At 39.0% G+C, this 17,909-nt stretch overlaps 1 protein-coding gene across 1 annotated transcript; it reads left to right on the plus strand.

The window, feature by feature from the left end:
* Positions 1-1,015: 1,015 nt before the first annotated feature.
* On the plus strand, positions 1,016-15,184 carry LOC135408755 (serine palmitoyltransferase 2). The gene is made up of 7 exons (XM_064643750.1): positions 1,016-1,190; positions 2,239-2,387; positions 2,732-2,856; positions 9,275-9,368; positions 11,986-12,091; positions 12,912-13,131; positions 14,997-15,184. The coding sequence occupies exons 1-7, from the start codon at positions 1,090-1,092 to the stop codon at positions 15,141-15,143; spliced, it is 942 nt and encodes a 313-aa protein (XP_064499820.1). The 5' UTR covers positions 1,016-1,089; the 3' UTR covers positions 15,144-15,184.
* Positions 15,185-17,909: the final 2,725 nt, after the last annotated feature.

The raw sequence follows: 17,909 nt of genomic DNA on the forward strand, positions 1-17,909 counted from the left end.
AAATCATTAAAATAGAAAGGTAAAGAAAAAAGCACTCCTCCTGCAGGCAAGCATTGTAAGTAACAGTTTGTCAGTGCCCATTTGTTTGTGTTTTTATTAAAAATCTGCCATAAATGCTCCCAGTATTGCTTCAGTGTCACAAATGTCTGACACTGTAGTATTTGGTCAGACAGATATTCTGTCTTGATCATACTGTCACCAAAAATAAAATGCTTGTCAACATGTTTGCATTTTTCTTGTGAAAAACAGGAAGAAATGCTCTGCTGGCTCTTAACTTTGTCATAAATTCTACTTTTTCCTTTTGTAGATTATTAAAGAGCCTTTTTTTTTTCCACCAGAAGCAAATGAATTGTGCATTCTTATCACTACTGAATGTCAAACTTTCTTGAATTGAATAGTAAAAAGGAAATCTTGTGACTTTGGAGCCAGAAAAAAATGTTCTTAAGTGTTCAGATGTCCTTGCTGTCACAGTTAGTTTGACATTCTTGTGTTATCCATTCAAGGCAGTCACTTATTTTTCCTGAAAAACGTTGGAAGGGAAGCTAAAATTCAGGAAATGCTCATTCATAAAAATCATGTGGGACTTCAGTGCTGATAAGCTGTGCAGAAGAGAGGTGCCATGATGTAGGTTACTAGCTTCTGTTCAGAACAAAAAATTGTGGACATTTCTAAGGGTAGCATGTATAATAATGCTAGTGCTGCTATATTAAATGCATTTCTTATGCACTGAATGAAATACGGAAGAGTACCTCAGTTTTCAAAATCTTTGTGTAGTCAGTAGAGCAATGCATACTGTTTGATGCCAAAAAGCAATTGCATGTTCTCTTGCTCTGCTTAACTCTGAGGGTTGAATACACCTCTCTTGTAAAGCTTATATGCCCAAACATTTCGAGAAGGAAGCTATTTTATGTTTCAAGTTTTCTTTATTTTTTTTTTTCATTACACCAGAATGACAGAAAAGACTTATTCCTCTTATTCTTAGTTTGCTGTGATACATATTTTCCTTTTACTTTGAGTGCTTTTGATGTGTTTCAGGATTTTGTCCCATTATACCAGGACTTTGAAAATTTCTACAACAGAAACCTCTACATGCGTATTCGGGACAGCTGGAACCGTCCAATCTGCAGTGTGCCAGGGGCCAAAGTGGACATGATGGAGAGAGTTTCCCATGACTATAACTGGACATTCACGTGAGTCAAAATTTAAGAAAACACTTGCAACGCCTGTCTTGAAATAGAGGGTCTGTAAGAGCAAGTTGCAATCTGTGACGTTAAAGAGCAATGAATTACGTTTGGTTTGAGCTTTCCAGCATTTTGAATCAATGAATTTTGTTCTTCTGAAACACATTTGGCCTCCAAGGTGATAATTTGTATATAATCTTTTTTCTACTTCCTAAGGTTCCTGACTGTTAAGATTTCATGTGCACAGATCTGTAATAAAATTGATACCTTTGTGCGTGGTGAACAGCACCTGCAGTAGATACTTTGGATTGCACTGCTACTTGTGACTTTGTGTTTATTTAGAATGAATTCTGACACTTAGAGTAAATATTGCTGCCTGAACTGAATTTAACATGATTGTTTTTGAGTCAGAACTGAAATAGTTTGTAGAAACAAAATCAGAAATACAAGGAAAAGATTTTTACAGATTGGAAATGACGTATCACAAGTTCGATGTGAAGAGGTTTGCAGCACAGTACTTGGTGAAACAAGTTATGTCTCTCCTTGGCTTTCAAGGGTAAAAGAATTAAAACTTTTTTTTCCGCTAAACTTCTTCCTTAATCTCCTTGTCACGTAATGTTAGCACAGCAATGCCAGATGTGTTTCCTTTCTGTGGTTAGAGGATATCCCGCTTGAGGGGGCTGCCAAGTTAATTGATCTAGAGATGTTATTTTGTAACTGAAAGAAAAGCTGTATATTTCTGGAATGGAGGGGGAAACATGGCAGAGAAAAAACAAATGGTTTGAGAAGCCTCAAGCAATTTTGTATATGATAGCAAATTCACCTTTAAATGCAAACTCTTCTAGGAATTAATTTGAGACTGCAAGATAGGGAAAGAATCTTTTTCACTGATTGTTGCAGTTTGATGATGAGTGGCAGTACTGAAATAATTTAATAGTTGATTCTATTGATTTTTAACATTTCAGCGTATAGTCTAGGAAAGTAAAAGAATAATCTTCTGGTGTAGTTATTTTTTTTAATTTTGGGTGTCCTAACTTGTGGTGTTTTTAAAACACAGGTACACAGGGAGAGTGATAAAAGACATTATTAATATGGGTTCCTACAACTACCTTGGATTTGCACAGAATGCTGGGGCTTGCCAAGAAGCAGCAGCTAAAGTTCTATCCCAGTATGGAGCTGGGGTGTGCAGCACTAGGCAGGAGATGGGTAAGTTGGAAGAAGATAGTATGTTCCCCGAATCTATGTTTCAAAGTCTGTAATCTCAGTACCTGTAATTGAAGGACTTTGAAACATTAGTTGTTCCAGCACTGAACTTTAACCTGACCAATAAAGAAGCTTTTACTTCATTGAAGATAAATTGACTTCCTGGGTTTAGTTTATATTGCACAACAGTTGTCTTACTTATGTTTTCATACATATTTTTTTTCTTTCAGTGTTCCCTTATGGGCCTTTGAATAAAGAGTAGCTTGGTTGGTGGAAATCCTTCTTGTAGAAGTTAGCAATAGCAAAAGCTTTTCCTCACTCTGAATTTCTAATTTTTTTATGTGCAGGAAACTTGGACAAGCATGAGGAGCTGGAAAAGCTAGTTGCCAGGTTCCTAGGTGTGGAATCTGCAATGGCGTATGGAATGGGGTTTGCAACCAACTCTATGAACATTCCTGCTTTAGTTGGCAAGGTATGGCTTAAGTCATGGACAAAAGCTCATCTAACAAAGACTCTACTGGTTAATTTTTCTAAAAGCTGCTTGTTTGCTTTTGTTTTTCTTCAGTGGCAACCCCTGCAGATATTCTCTATAGAAACTATAGGTCTGACCTTTGCCAAAAATCTCTTTGAGAAACAGCACCCATGGGACCAGTAGCAGCCCAGAACTTGCTGTCTGTCTGGGAGAGAGCCTAACATATTAAGGCTTGCTTCCTCAGGCTACTCATTGGTTTGTGAAATGGTGGCTGATTAATAGGCTGACTGGCTGAAGGTATTTTGATGCTTTTGAGACACTAAGAAGTGACTGTGTCAGATAAGTGGAATTGCATGTTGGTACATAGGGAATTTATTATCTTTGAGTGAGAGCTGAAAAATCCTCCCTTTGAAGGAGCAAAATCGTCATACAAAAGTTATTTGAGAGAAACAAGGTCAACTGTAAGGACTCATGTCTACTGTGTGACCCATAAAACAGTAGACAGTGCAGTCTGTGTCCAGAATCTCCAACTATGCTTTTTTAGTTACTGGAAAATGAAATGGAAGAGAACTTTTTGTTTGCATCTTCTGATGCAAAATATATTTTCTCTTAGTTTCTCTGTGGAGTAAAATCCTGCAAGTACTAGAACCCTCTTGAAAATAATACTGCGAGAATTAGAACCCTCTTTTGAAAATAATTCACTGTCGGCCTAATACTACTAGTCTATAGGAATTCTTTGTCTCTGCCTATTTTCCTTCTATTTAATTTATTTATTTTTCCATTTACTGAGATCACTTTGTAAATTCTTCCACTTGTGATATCTACAGATTATAAATTTTCTGCCTTGTTCTTCCCGGCAACTCTTCTTCCTGGGAATTCCCTTTTGGATTAGATGAAGTGTCTTCCTCCATGCTGTCCTTTTTTGTAACAATGTAGCAGTACTGTCTTCTTTTGGTCTGTTAAGTTTTAAATATCAAGTGCTTTCCATAATAAAAAAAAGTTTTGAGTCTGATGCCAGAGAGAAATTCATTGCTTCAAATCTAGTCTTTCTGGAGTCAAATACCTCTGCAGTGCTATGAATCTGAGCAACATGTGTTACTTCTGACATGTCTTTTACTTGCATTTTTTGGCTGTTTATCTTTCCACATCTCTTCAGTTTTCTGTTCAGCAGAAAAATGATTAATGATTTCTGTGAGACTTTTAAGATTCAGAACACACTGTCAGATTCATTTCAGTAGATTGCTGACTGTTGTAAGTCAGTACAAATTAGCCATTACTGCAAAGTTACTCCATCTTTTTCTCTGTGTATATGAAGCCCACTGTATATCTTCAATACCATATGAGAATAACCTTTCTCAGGTCCTGAGTTTTCACATTTGAACTTCAACAGGCTTTTACAACCACTGAGAAAATCTGAACACTAAATTTCATGGCATGTAACATACCTGTTTTCATGCACCTCACTTATACATTTAATAAACCCACTCTTTTCATAAATGGTACAGCAGTCGGTACTGTGTTAGTCATGAGGATACTTAGTTTTCACACACTTGAAATAAAGAAGTAAGAAGCTTCTGTCTCATAATACTTCAAGTGCCCTTATACTCAAATATATATGCCCTTATACTCCAAACAGGAGATGCACTCTTCTGAAGAAAAGAGTTCTTGTCAAATGAGCCATTTTGAAGTTCTGAATGTTCACTGAATGATTTTTTTGGCTGCCTGAAGTTGCTTCTCACTGCACATTTGATTTCTTCATTGGGTGCAAATAAGGACTCACATAAAACCTGAATTCTGACACCACCCAGTACACAATTAAGTGTGTGCACAACCTGTTTGGCAATGCTTTGATTGAGTCCTCAGTAAAGCTCAGAGATTCCCAGGCTTGATTAGACTCGTGGGTGCTTTTTTTTTTAATATTTTTGAGCTACTCTTTGTGTCTCTCTGCATGTCCTATGTACATTTTCAATTGTAAAGCTGCTTGCAACATGAATTTTTGGAGGTTTGGCAAATATAATCAGTAATGGCATCTGCATTTAACGAGAAGGAGTTTCTTTGACAGTCGCAGATATGTGTGAAGTTAATAATTATTTATATTGTATTTGGACACTTATATTGCAACTTAGAATCATAGAATCAGCCAGGTTGGAAGGGTCCTCTGAGATCATCAAGTCCAACCCTTGATCCACTACTGCTGTGGTTACTAGACCATGGCACTAAGTGCCACATCCAGTCTCATCATGAAAACCTCCAGGGACGGAGAATCCACCACTTCCTTGGGCAGCCCATTCCAGTGTCTAATTACCCTCTCTGTAAAGAATTTCTTCCTAATATCTAACCTAAACCTCCCCTGGCACAGCATAAGACCACGCCCTCTTGTCTTGCTGACAGCTGCCTGGGAGAAGAGACCAACCCCCACCTGGCTACAACCTCCTCACAAGTAGCTGTAGAGAGTGATGAGGTCTCCCTTGAGCCTCTCCAGGCTGAACAACCCCAGCTCCCTCAGCCTCTCCTCACAGGACTTGTGCTCGAGTCCCTTCACCAGCCTCGTTGCTCTTCTCTGGACCTGCCCCAGCACCTCAATATCCTTCCTGAACTGAGGGGCCCAGAACTGGACACAGTACTCGAGGTGAGGCCTCACCAGTGTTGGGTACAGGGGAAGAACCACTTCCCTGGACCTGTTGGCCACACTGTTCCTGATCCAGGCCACGATGCCATTGGCCTTCTTGGCCACCTGGGCACACTGCTGGCTCATGTTCAGCTTCCTGTCAATCCAAACTCCCAGGTCCCTTTCTGCCTGGCTGCTCTCCAGCCTGTGGTGCTGCCTGGGGTTGTTGTGGCCAAAGTGCAGGACCTGGCACTGGCCTTGTTGAACCTCATCCCGTTGGAATCAGACCATCTCTTCAACCTGTCCAGGTCCCTCTGCAGAGCCCTCCTGCCTTCCAGCTGATCAACACTCATCCCCAGCTTAGTGTCATCTGCAAATTTGCTGATGGTGGACTCAATCCCCTCATCTAAATCATCGATAAAGATGTTAAACAGGACTGGGCCCAACACTGATCCCTGGGGGACACCGCTAGTGAACTACCACCAACTGGACACAGCCCCGTTCACCAGCACTCTCTGGGCCCGGCCCTCCAGCCAGTTCCTAACCCAGCACAGAGGTCCCTGTCCAAGCCGTGGGCTGCCAGCTTTTTCAGGAGTGTGCTGTGGGAGACAATGTCAAAGGTTGTGCTGAAGTCCAGGTAGACACATCCACAGCCTTCCCCTCATCCACCAGGCAGGTCACCTGATCATAAAAGGAGATGAGGTTGGTCAGACAGGACCTGCCCTTCCTAAACCCATGCTGGCTGGGTCTGATCCCTTGTCCATCCTGTAGGTGCTGTGTGATTGCACTTAGTTAGCTTAGAACAAGCTACTGCAATATGGTTGCTCACACAGATGTAACACTGGACAACCTGTTCCATTTCTGCTCTGTGAAATTCTGAAGCACTTGGTTTATATTGCTACTAAATCCTCTTTTAATAACAACAAATACAACTTGACTATCCTAGATCCATCTCTACCCCGTAATTTGATCAGCATTAGTCAGCAAAAGGAATTCAAAAGCTTCATCAGCATTACTTAGTTGATCTTTATTCACTATGCTTTGTTAACAGCAGCTTCTACTAAGCAGATGCTGGAAATGGATATAGTTGGTGTAGACTGAAAGTTGTATTTTAGCACTGTTAAAGCATCACTAAAAACAGGTCTTTCTGCATCTGGCAGTTTTCAGCAACAGTGACCTTCTATTCAGTACCAAGTTGTCAGCTACCTAGTGCAGTCACTGCCAACGATGCTGAGTTTAGACCCCAGATAATATGAAATTTGAGGATTACTTAGTAGTCACTCTGAAACTTGCCTGTTTTAGAGTAAGTGTCATTAATATAGTTATTTTAACTAGCTAATCACACCATTCTCTACTGTCTTTAGCACAGAGCTTTTTGTCATAGCTCTGGACTGAGAGAGTCTAGACAATTAAATTAGAGCAATGATGCTTGAAGGATCTTTTTTTGGTTGTAAGAAAGCAAATTAATTTCCATGTACAGGTAGGTTGTGAAATTAAGTGCTCAGGACTGAGTTACACAATTCATATATGTAGCACTCTGTGGTAAAATGTGGCATTCACTTCAGTTTCCTTGTCTGCCTTGTAGGATGCAGTGGTAAGTCTGGTATTCACTGACATATGTTTTTCTAGATCCCAGTAGTGTTATCTCCAGTTACTGTTAGCCTTCTCCCAGATGCTCTCTCAAATGTAAATTTGCTGATAAATACAACTGAAGTCTTATCATTGGAGTAACAGCACTCAGTTTTACATATGATCATCAGTGATTGCTGTGCTGTACCAGTTGCTTATGTGATCCTTTGCCCTTTCTCTAGAGGCAGACATTACTAGACTGTTTACTATTTGTTCAGTTTCAAATTAATTTGGTTATAATTGAATGTCATCTTCTGTTAGTGGCAGATTGTAAACGTCCAAAAACTAGACAATCCCAGTTCAGGGGTAAAAACTGGAATCTTTATTGAACATGTGAAATGCTATTTAAGGGTCTTGGGGGCAGAACATGCTAATGAGGAGGCTGGATTATGCCAACTAGGGGAATACCCAATTGATTAGCATTTCCAGTAACAAGGATTACATATGGGGGAAAAATGGTTAATATTTCCCGCAACAAGGATTACAAGGGGGAAGGGAGAAAACAAAAGAGCTCCTGCATGGACCGATAGCATTATCACACAGTCTTTCCATGTCCTGCTGCAGGAGACAGGATGAATCAACACGGATGAATATCAATGGGTCTTGTCTGGTCCTTAGATGGTGGGATTTCCCTCAGCCCCTGTGGCCCACAGCCTGTTACATAATCCTATAAATTCCTTTTCTGCTAATAGCAGAGTTTCGGATTGCCACAGCAGATGAAAAGAGGTTGCTCGTTAATTTGTTAAACCTACTTTCTCCACCAAAAGCTTGTCCTTTTTTTTTTATGGAGAAGCTCCTTCTAGACTTGTAATCTCTTCTTCCTTTTTTTTTAATGTATCACTTTTTCTACTTTCTACTATTTAAGAAGTATGCACTTATTGGATTATTATATTTGGGTTTTCTCATACAGTAGTGTTTGACAGCAGTGGCCTCTGATGTAATATACATACTCTTTGTCTGGTATAGTAGTTCAAAGAGCAAATGCTAGTTGAAGATTTTCATACTTCTTATGCCAAAGTCTCTGAAATATGCCATGTTTGTAGCAGCAGTATGGACACTTGACATTTGCTGCAGTTTCCAGGGAAAACCAGTCTTGAGCTTTCTCAGGATGTAGAATGTTCCTAGGTTCATTGCCATTCTACTGCAAAATTTCCTTTATTACGGAGAAAATAGTCCTATTGTCTGTGACACCTTGTGTAACTATAGGCAATGCTTTTCACAGTCCTTTCTAGTAACTCCCATTGCAGAGAAGAAATCTTGATTCTTCCCTCCACCAATGGTTATCAGACAAGCATAGAATGAGCAAGTGTTAGTGGTAAATCATCAGCATCTTGACATGCTTTCTGGACTTTTAACTGAACAAAGTCACTTCTAGAGTTGCAGAACACTTGCATAGTAACTGGAATGGGTCAAGGTTATTTAGAAATATTGTTGTTCCCTTACATATTAATCCTCAAATGATCTGGTCAGTTACTGGTAAGTCCTCAGTATCATAACACTGTACACAATTAAAAAAAAAATAAATATTAAGCATATAAATAATTAAAAAAAATCATCAACTGCTCTAAAAACAGGCCTATCCTGTTTTAATATTTGTCCAAGAATTTATCTTCCCTTTTTTGAAAAAGCAAACAAATTCAATGTCATATTTAATGGCTTCAGAAAACTTCTCAATTTCATTATGCAATTTTGTTTTCCACCTCCTGTCTCTTTTATGTTACCTCCATCTACACATGGGTTTAGTAAATGGTTGCCTCCTAATGTAAGAAATAGTGCAACTTTGATAAGGCCTTTAATCTAGGACTTTGGTGGCCTGTTTCTTAGCACCACCCTACACTTGCTGAATGAACTGGGGCAAGCTTCTCTGCTCTCTGTTTTACTTGACTGAGTAGGAGCATGAGTACTTATCATCAGCATGAGATATTCAGGCAGGTTCAGCTGCTGCACTTCTGGGAAAGGTGAGACTTAAGTGGTTCTTTCAGTTAAGAGCAGTTGTGTATTTTTATTTGCCATACTAAGGCTGCAAATTTTGTCTTAGCAAGTCTTACCTGGTCTAGCTACATTTATGTTGGATTTTTTTTCCTTAAATGATCTGTAAGCAGTTCAGAGCTGAAAGGTGTTATACGCTTGGCTGTGAAACATAACCTTTTCAATATCTTCCTCTTTCCCCTTCTGATTCAGGGCTGTCTGATTTTGAGTGATGAACTGAATCATGCATCACTAGTGCTTGGAGCAAGACTGTCAGGAGCAACTATTCGAATCTTTAAGCACAACAGTAAGTATCAGATGGTGGACTCTGCCTTTTTGCAGGTGCTGTAGATAGGATACACGCTCTTGTATCTTCTAATAGCTGGAAATCCAATTTCATGCAAGGAAATCAATTGCTGGCTACCAGAAAGGTCAGGAGACTGCTGCTACTGAGAATTTAATCATCCTGTATTGGATATTTTTTTATATATTCAGTCCCAACTAATAACACTTTTATCCTGAGGCTGTTCTGGCTTACATCTTCTGCATATGAAGAGAAACATGCTGCCCTTCGGCAGGTGTAGGGGCACTGGTGTTTTAACATAGCTTCTTGTTACTTGGATAGCTCAGCATGATTAAACTATTCAAAGAGTCCATGTCACATAATAATGCAATCTTGTAGGGGTCTAGGTTACAATTTGGGGGATAAGAAAGTTTAAATTTAGAACCAGATGCCAACGTTATCCTACAGTAACAAAAGCTTATGGTTGCAGATGTCCTAGCTAAACTACACAGTCATGAATTGGTACAATGTAGTACTAAAGGAATTTTTGGGATGTGAAGTGTAGATTAATTTCACTGAGTTACTTGCTTTAAGTATTGTTTCTGAAATACACAGATTTTTTTACTTTACTAATTTCATCTTCCTCCGAATGAGGTATTTATAATAACTTTCACATTAAAGATACCTAGGATTTCCTTCCCTTACTCTCAGTGAATGAGGCACCAGTTGTCCTTGATTAATAAAGCCACTACCTTCATTCTTCAGCTACTCCTAGTACTCTTTATAGTGTCAGTCTCTGAGATCATGATGACTTTTGCTCTCTTTGAAGTGTGTGGTGGTGACAGCAAAGCTTGCGTGGCTGCAATTATTTTTCTTTCTTTGTCCTATTTGGTAGTGGATTCTCTGCTGTGCTTACTGTTTCTTTTGTGTTCTCTCTTTCTTGTTCTCTATAGTTTGAATAATTGTCTTTACAAAAATGTAGAGCTTATTATAACATTAGTAATTTTTTTTTAATTCTTCATAAATCTTTGTTGCTGAGCAAGATCACAAAAGCTTTGCGTTCTACTTCTGCGTTTGTACAGGCATACTTCTGAACATTGCATCCATTTCCAGAATTTCAAAGATCACTGGTTAGAACATAGTTCTGGCTATGAGTAGAAGGACTTAGAAGCTCTGCTCTGATGAAGAATAGATGATCTGAGGGAATGGGATACAAACTAGCAGTGGTGAGATTGGGGAAAATTCTAGAAAAATTATAGATGGTGGGGTTCTGTGCAAGAGAATGGAATGGTAGATTAGAAGGCAAAATGCAAACAATGGTCTTGGCCTGTCAAGATGATGTTCAGTTTATATTTCTGTATGTGTTCTCAGTCCTACTCTTGTTATACTTTGTGCTGCCTTAGTTAACTTGATTTCCCTGAGAGATTAATGGCTTTATTCATATTCTGCTTTTTAGAAATTACAAGAGGGGGAAATGAAAAATCCGCCTTAAAATCCTTGTTCAATGTTTTTATTTTTTCCTGCCTCATTCTGTAGTTTGTCCTTTTTATTAAGGTCAGACCTAGTTCCCAGTCTTTCCCTCTTTCTTGAGAGGTCAGAGCAGACATCTGTTTTCCGTTGTTCTCCCTAACTGCACTAAACTCATCTTTTCTTCATTGGGAGATTTTTTGGAGACAGGGACTACGCTGCTTTCTTCGTTGACTTTTTCTGAACACTATCTGTCCTTTAACGGTCTATTAACTGACCTACTTTGCTGTATAATTTCTAGCCTAGTTCTAGTTCACCAGCTGCTCTTGCTGCTACAACTGCCCTAGTCTACCAGTTCTCTTTTCATGATTAATTGTGTTCTTTTTCATGCCCTAGTGTTTATATCTGTCTCTACTCAGCACTTTGGGTTTTACGTTTTGATAATCCCATCTCCACTCCTTTCCTCAAAGATTTTTTTTCAGGACTGATTTCATGTCTATTTATTTGTTCACATTATTTAGATCTTTTAGGATTGTGTCAAGGGTTTGTAGCCAAAGCTAGTATGGTTTCAGAATACATTGCTACTAACAGCTTCATCTGTCTGGTTTCTGATATGCTGAACACTGTTCTCTTTCCTACACTGGTGGTTCTCTTTTCTTTCTTTTCTGTTTTTGGTTTAGAAGCTTCGTGTTCCACACCTCCAGTCCCTTCAATTTTAAATGAAGGAATAAAAAAGTATACTGCCCCACTTCTCTTTATGCACTTTGATCTATCTTTTACTTATCTTTAGTTGATGATCCTTGACCTTGCTTGTTCTTTTTTTAATTATTTCTATCCACAAGGACATTCTTACTATCTAAATGGCTTTCTCTTTTCATCAAAATGAGATATTCTTTTTTCTTTGCCCCCTCCCCCCCATTTCCTGGTTTGTGCCTAATGCTCTAATTTATGCTTTTAGCATAGGATTATGAAATTCTTCCTTGGAGTTCATAGTCACCCACTCCCTTCAATCTCATCCATGGGCCCGCAGCTAGACGAAGCCTGTGCTTGTTGAGTATATGGTCTGTCCTCCATGCTGGAGCAATTTGTGCATTTCTGGAATACTGCTGTCTTTAGTCATGTCAAAGCTCAAGCTAGCTGTTTTGGTACCATTTAACAGTAATTTCTGGTGCAGATATGCAAAGCCTGGAGAAGCTGCTCAAAGATGCTATTGTGCATGGGCAACCTCGTACACGGAGGCCCTGGAAAAAAATTCTTATCTTGGTGGAAGGAATATACAGGTACAAACTATTCTTTATATTCCTAAGACCCTCCACATGAGATCTAGATGCTTAGTGTTTGGGTTTCTTTGCCAAATCAGACTATGAATGTTGTCACTTCATAGTTATTTCATTAATCTCATCTGTGAATTAAATTATGCTATGTTGGTCTCACATCCTGGATTTTCTGTTGCTAGAACTGTAGCTGCACCTGGTGCTATCACAATGCTTCCCACATCTTGATTAGATTATAGAAATTAAATAATCAAACCTGATTATTTATATCAGAACTGTGATCTTAAATTGCTTGTCCATTCCATTCTTTCTGTGCTCACTAGATGATGCTAATGTGAATGGAATTGCACAAATATAATTGTTTTGCTGAGAGTGAGTAGGAGCATGTAGTAGTCATAGCTGTGTTAGGCATTTAAATCATAGTGACTTTCAGCACAAAATGGGGTGCTTTGGAGTGCTGCTAATGTTCTTAAAAACAACAGGTAAGTAGATCTCAGATCAGAATACTGACATAAGGGTGGAAGTAAAATTGAGATAATTAATTTATAAAGTTGTCACTGAACACATTCCTGTGCTTACTGTTGCTTCTGCTTATTTAGTCTGTATGTCAGCATCCCAGAGATGTTGAACAGGTAGAAACTAGAGCTCTGGGCCCCAGGTGCAAGGAGGAGAGGTGCATCTCTGCAGAACATGATGTTTCTAGCAAATTTTAAGTGTTCATAATTGCTGAAAAAGTGAAGAAATGAAAGCATAGTGACTTCAGGCTCTATAAGGTGGTTGTCCCAACCATTAAATCAACTTACACTGAATTTTTGTTTCTCAACAGTATGGAGGGATCCATAGTGCGTTTGCCTGAAGTGATTGCCCTTAAGAAGAAGTACAAATCCTATCTGTACCTTGATGAAGCTCACAGTATAGGTGCCCTGGGTCCCAGTGGCCGGGGTGTGGTGGAGTATTTTGGACTCGATCCTGAAGATGTGGATGTTATGATGGGAACATTCACCAAAAGCTTTGGAGCTGCAGGAGGATACATTGGGGGCAAAAAGGTAAAGAGCTGGAAATCACATGACTATTTTGGGCTGGTGGTAGAGTCCTTCATTAAGCATTTCAACGTTATTCTATTTCTCAAGTACCCTAATTGTACATTTGTTTCATAAATTTACATACTGTCTAATAATGTGAAAATCTGTGCAGGGCAGAAGAGTCTACTCTAGTAAAATATCTCATAATTGTTTAGATCTCACATGGTCAGTGATGATCTCAGTTTGCAGAATGTACAGTAGTGATGTAATATCTTTCTAGGAACTGCTAGGAGCTAGCAAGCAGGGATTTGTTGAAGTTATTTTTAATGAGACTTGCAGGAAAAATGCCAAAAGCTGAAGTTTTTCGTGTGTTTAGAGGAAAAATCCCCTTCTTAGGTTAGTCTAGTAGAATTGATTCCCCCTAGACACAGTTTGCTTTCTAAAAAGACACTTCTTCCCTTTTGTTTTTTTTGGTTGATTGGGTTGGGGTTTTTTGTTTTGGTGTTTTGTTTGCTTGGGGGTTTTGGGTTTTTTTTGACTACTGTCCCTTTTTTTTCTTGGAAAGTACAGCTAGAAAGTGTTGCTCTTGCCAAACTGCTAATTCTCAGGGGGATTGTCTAGCAATTCCCTGTGTTGCCTTTCTTGTATCCTAAAATATATCTCACAGATCAGGCTTCTAAGCTTTATTTGAGGGTAAACTTCTACCATTTTCCTACCAGGACAAGAATTTTTTATTTATTAATTGTGATAATTACTTCCACCCATCCAAATGGAGATGGGACTTACAGATGTTCCTCTTAGGGAGTTTACTACAGTTAGATTAAAATTACTCTTACATCTTTCCCAGAAAAAAAAGCACCATATAAATCTTTTTCCAAAGGTAGTGAGCTATTGGGATTAACTCCATGACATAAGGTAAAGCAGCTAAGAGTCCTTTTTTAACTGTGTTTTAGCTACTGATTGAGGGATTGCTTCAGAGGTAAGAGGCCTTAAATTTTTTTACCTAGTTTATTTCCAAGTCCCTTTACAATTTTCTTTCATTTAACTCTGACCCTAGACAGACAGCAACAGAACACTCCACATGTTTTTATAATGCATTCCCAGCTTGTGGTAGCTAGAGGGTCATCATTATTTGTTTTGTGATAGCAGAAGACAGAATCTATCCTGCATTCATACTGGTGTTTATAATATTTTGCTAGGGTGATCTGGGTATTTTAGCATGGTTTTGTTACAGTTAACAAGCAGCCTAGATCTAAGGTTTGTTGGTCCTTTGTTCCTTATCTGAGCTACTTCTGCCCTCTAACAAAAATAGCATGTGTGTTTAACTGGGAAACGCAGGAGGGTTAGACTGAGGTTCTTGCACTCCTAAATTACACCTACTGTTTTATTTATGTTTTGCTGATAAATGAGAGAAAAAATTTTGTGACCTGTTCCTTGTTCGATGACTTTTGTGGGGAAACAAGTATATTGAGCACCATACATAAGCACCTGTGGATCCTGCTCCTTGCTATTTCATTTCTTTTATGCTCCCCGTGCTATAATAAACACTTCTGAAACGCAGCCTGGGCACAGCTTGAGTAATGCAAACACCTTGTTAAAATCCACTGCTGGTGGTGTTATCTAAACAGGTCTGTTGTAGGCATTTGTCTCTGATCAACACACATTCTTGCCCTGTGACATTATTACGGGATGTCATGTCCCTCCTGTTCAGTTTTTAACTGTTTATTTCTTGTACTGTAAAATCAATCCTTGAGATACTTGTTCTCTTCTGGGGCATTCTGAAAGAGTTTTCTTGTGGTGCCTCATTTTATTGTGATTAAAGACATGACAGTGAAGCATTTCTGTGAGTGCTGGGAAGGCAATGTCTGATGCCTCTTGTGTTTTGCTAGGAACTGATTGATTACCTCAGGACATACTCTCACAGTGCAGTGTATGCAACATCAATGTCACCTCCTGTTGTGGAGCAAATCATCACCTCCGTGAAGTGCATTATGGGTGAAGATGGTACAACTATTGGTGAGTCTTTCGAACAGTAAGCATGTAGAAAGGGGAAGCCAAACAGAGCCTCTGTCCCTTTGACAGATAACTCAGTCAGTGGACACATTCATGATTATTTGAAAGTACATATTGGGTTGGAGTTTCTGGAGCAATAAACCAGTTTACTATCCTTGACAGATCAGCCTAATAACAGTATAAAGAGTTTCCAGCTAGAGGTAAGTCATCTTAGTCTCATCTAAGACACAGTGTTGTCTTGGATTGATTTTTAGTTCTGCCTAGCTATTCTAGCTTCCTTCTTTTTCTTCCCGTTGTCTGTCCTTTGTTATTTGCCCCACTGTAAACATTGCTTTCAGAGTATTTTGCCGTGTATCTTTTACAGTTGTGCTGGTTACTGCAGGGCAGTACTTTCAGTTTTCATCTCTAATATAATTTGCTCTTTGCATCTCAGTTAAAGTAAATATGGGAATGTTTCTGAAATCCCTTTTTACGTCGGGAGCTAGAAGCAGTTTTCAAAATCAGTGCATTTAATAGAGAAGGAGAAGAAATTTAAGGAGAAGAAATTCAGCATATTTGTCTTTATAGTCTTAGTTTTTTATTTCATTATGAAAGTAAAAAAGGGGAAATTTGTACTCATCTCTGTGCATTCAAAGTCATAATCTGAAACTGAAATGGTACAGCAGTTTGCTTGCAGGATACTTTTCCCTCTTCACGGGTAATTAAAAGGTTGTGAGCAGCACACACAGGATAACAGTGTAGTTTGCTGAGGATCTGTCAGTGGCATTCAGTTTGTAGGCTCTTAGAATTGAAGCTGCAGTATATATTGAGTTCTGTGAGCTTGAGGCATCTGGCCACGAGGTGGTGATGGTGTATGCTTTAGAACTGAATTTGCTTTTTGCTTTTGAACATGGACCAGCTAACCTGTTGGATAACTCTTACAGTGGAAAACCTCACTGGAGAAATTACTTGAGAATTTTTCTATTACAGCAGGTTTCATTTTGTTTGCTTACATTATCTGAGAACAGAGTTAGGTGCCAGGAATTGGTGTTGGTGGTTGCTCAGGAGAGATGTCATCAGTGAGGCCAAATACAGCCAGGCAGCACAATGAGTGCTTCCAAGTGGTCCATGAGAGATACCCATACCAAGAGTTGTCTCCCTGCTCTTGAGTACAGATATTAACCAAGCTTCAAATGACATGAAAAGTTGTCTTGCTCTCGTCTTAAAAGGGACTGTTTGAGTTCTTTATAACTGATGATTTGCCAACAATCTGTGGTCTGCTTAGGCGTTGCTTGTTTTGGGTTTCTTCCAGTATCTGTTTTGCTTAATGAAGCAGGAAGCAAGGAATGTGTAACTGATTTCTGTTTGCAGTATTTAAACTCAGGCATTTTTGCCTCTTTCTGAGGCTACAGTGCGGTATTTGTTCAAACCAGGAGAATGGAAGTAACTTCCACTCCAGACTGTTTTCCTGCCATTATGCCAGTGGGATCCATCTGAGCTGAAAGGCAAAACAGATCAGGAACCAGTTTGACAAAAAAATTAACTCAGAAGACGTTTATTGTTCTCATGTTGCTTAAAACACATCAGATACATCCTGCTAATTTAGAATTCCTAGTCACTCTGAGTCACATGAGAAAGTAAGTCTATCATTTCAAAGAGGTCTCAGTGAGTCCAATTTCTATAGGAGCTGTAGCAGTTTTTGTAAGTGATGGATGTAACAGCTGGATAGCCAGAACCCTATCAAATCTCAAAGGATTTCTCAGCTACAGGTCTTATGAAAGCGTTGCTGGCTTTTTAAGCATCCAAGTCAACCTTCATCTTCGATAAACACCTCCTAGGATGATTCCTGCATGAAAGTGCTTCTGCGTTCATTTTCTGCAGAGTGCTGTTACCCAGTAATGAATTTTTTAATTGCCTTAAGGCTTTAGAGATAATATTCCTTTGTAGACATTTTCTGTGGATGAAGTTGGCAAAAGTTCAGTTGGGTGAATTGAGCAGCTGCTTAGTGGTAGCATGACAAAGTTTTTTCTTTGTTTAAGGGCTTTGGCTAAAAAACTTCTATTTGGATCCTGTGGAATTACAAGTGGGACTCTGGAGGACCACTGCTTGCAGTTGGTTTGAGTATGAGAAAATGAGGACTAGATGGGTGCTTATAATAGTTGTTAGCTGTGGAAGACAAGTGGAGAACAGTGTTAAACTGGGTCACTGGTAAGCACCTCTGAATTGACTGCATATTACAAAAATCTCATTGCTTTTAAATTAGTCAAGCTGAACGAATGGATGAAGGAAATAGATAGGGCAGTGGTTTTACTAGAGCACAGGAGTTGGAGCTGGAGTCAGAACAGTAGATGGCTAGCTCCCAGCCTTGTGTTTTGGGCCATAGATAAATCTTTTAATGGCTTCAAGAATGGTTTCTTGAAAAGAGCCTTTGCGGCTTCTTTGCCTGCCTGCTTCTGTTTACCACATGCTATGTGTAATAGCTGCTGTTCTTCATAGCATCAAACCTTTGTGGACATTTTGATGTCAGATTGAGATAGTCTGTAGCTGAGGAATAAGCAGTAGGAACCAATTAGTGTTTGTAGATTAAAGGTTTTTTTGTATATCATTTTGCAAGAATATATAAATTCTCTTAGGTTATTTCTAAATCTAATTAAGCATTTGAAGACTCCAAACTTACAAGGTGTTGTAGTTACTAAAAATTTACATAACTAAAAATGTGAATGTCTCCTTTCAGATTTTTCCAGCAAGCTGCCAGTGATTAAATATGACTTTAGTAGGAGGCAGCACAGAGAAAATACAAATGCTATGAA

This window comes from Pseudopipra pipra, unplaced genomic scaffold (genome assembly GCF_036250125.1).
Source record: "Pseudopipra pipra isolate bDixPip1 unplaced genomic scaffold, bDixPip1.hap1 HAP1_SCAFFOLD_608, whole genome shotgun sequence".
Taxonomy (NCBI): domain Eukaryota; kingdom Metazoa; phylum Chordata; class Aves; order Passeriformes; family Pipridae; genus Pseudopipra; species Pseudopipra pipra.

Excerpts from the sequence above, each read along its gene's own strand:
- LOC135408755 (XM_064643750.1), top strand. The coding sequence starts at position 1,090 with ATGCGTATTCGGGACAGCTGGAACCGTCCAATCTGCAGTGTGCCAGGG. Across the intron at positions 2,388-2,731 it reads CAGCACTAGGCAGGAGATGG|GAAACTTGGACAAGCATGAG; the intron begins GTAAGTTGGAAG and ends TTTTATGTGCAG. Across the intron at positions 12,092-12,911 it reads TTGGTGGAAGGAATATACAG|TATGGAGGGATCCATAGTGC; the intron begins GTACAAACTATT and ends GTTTCTCAACAG.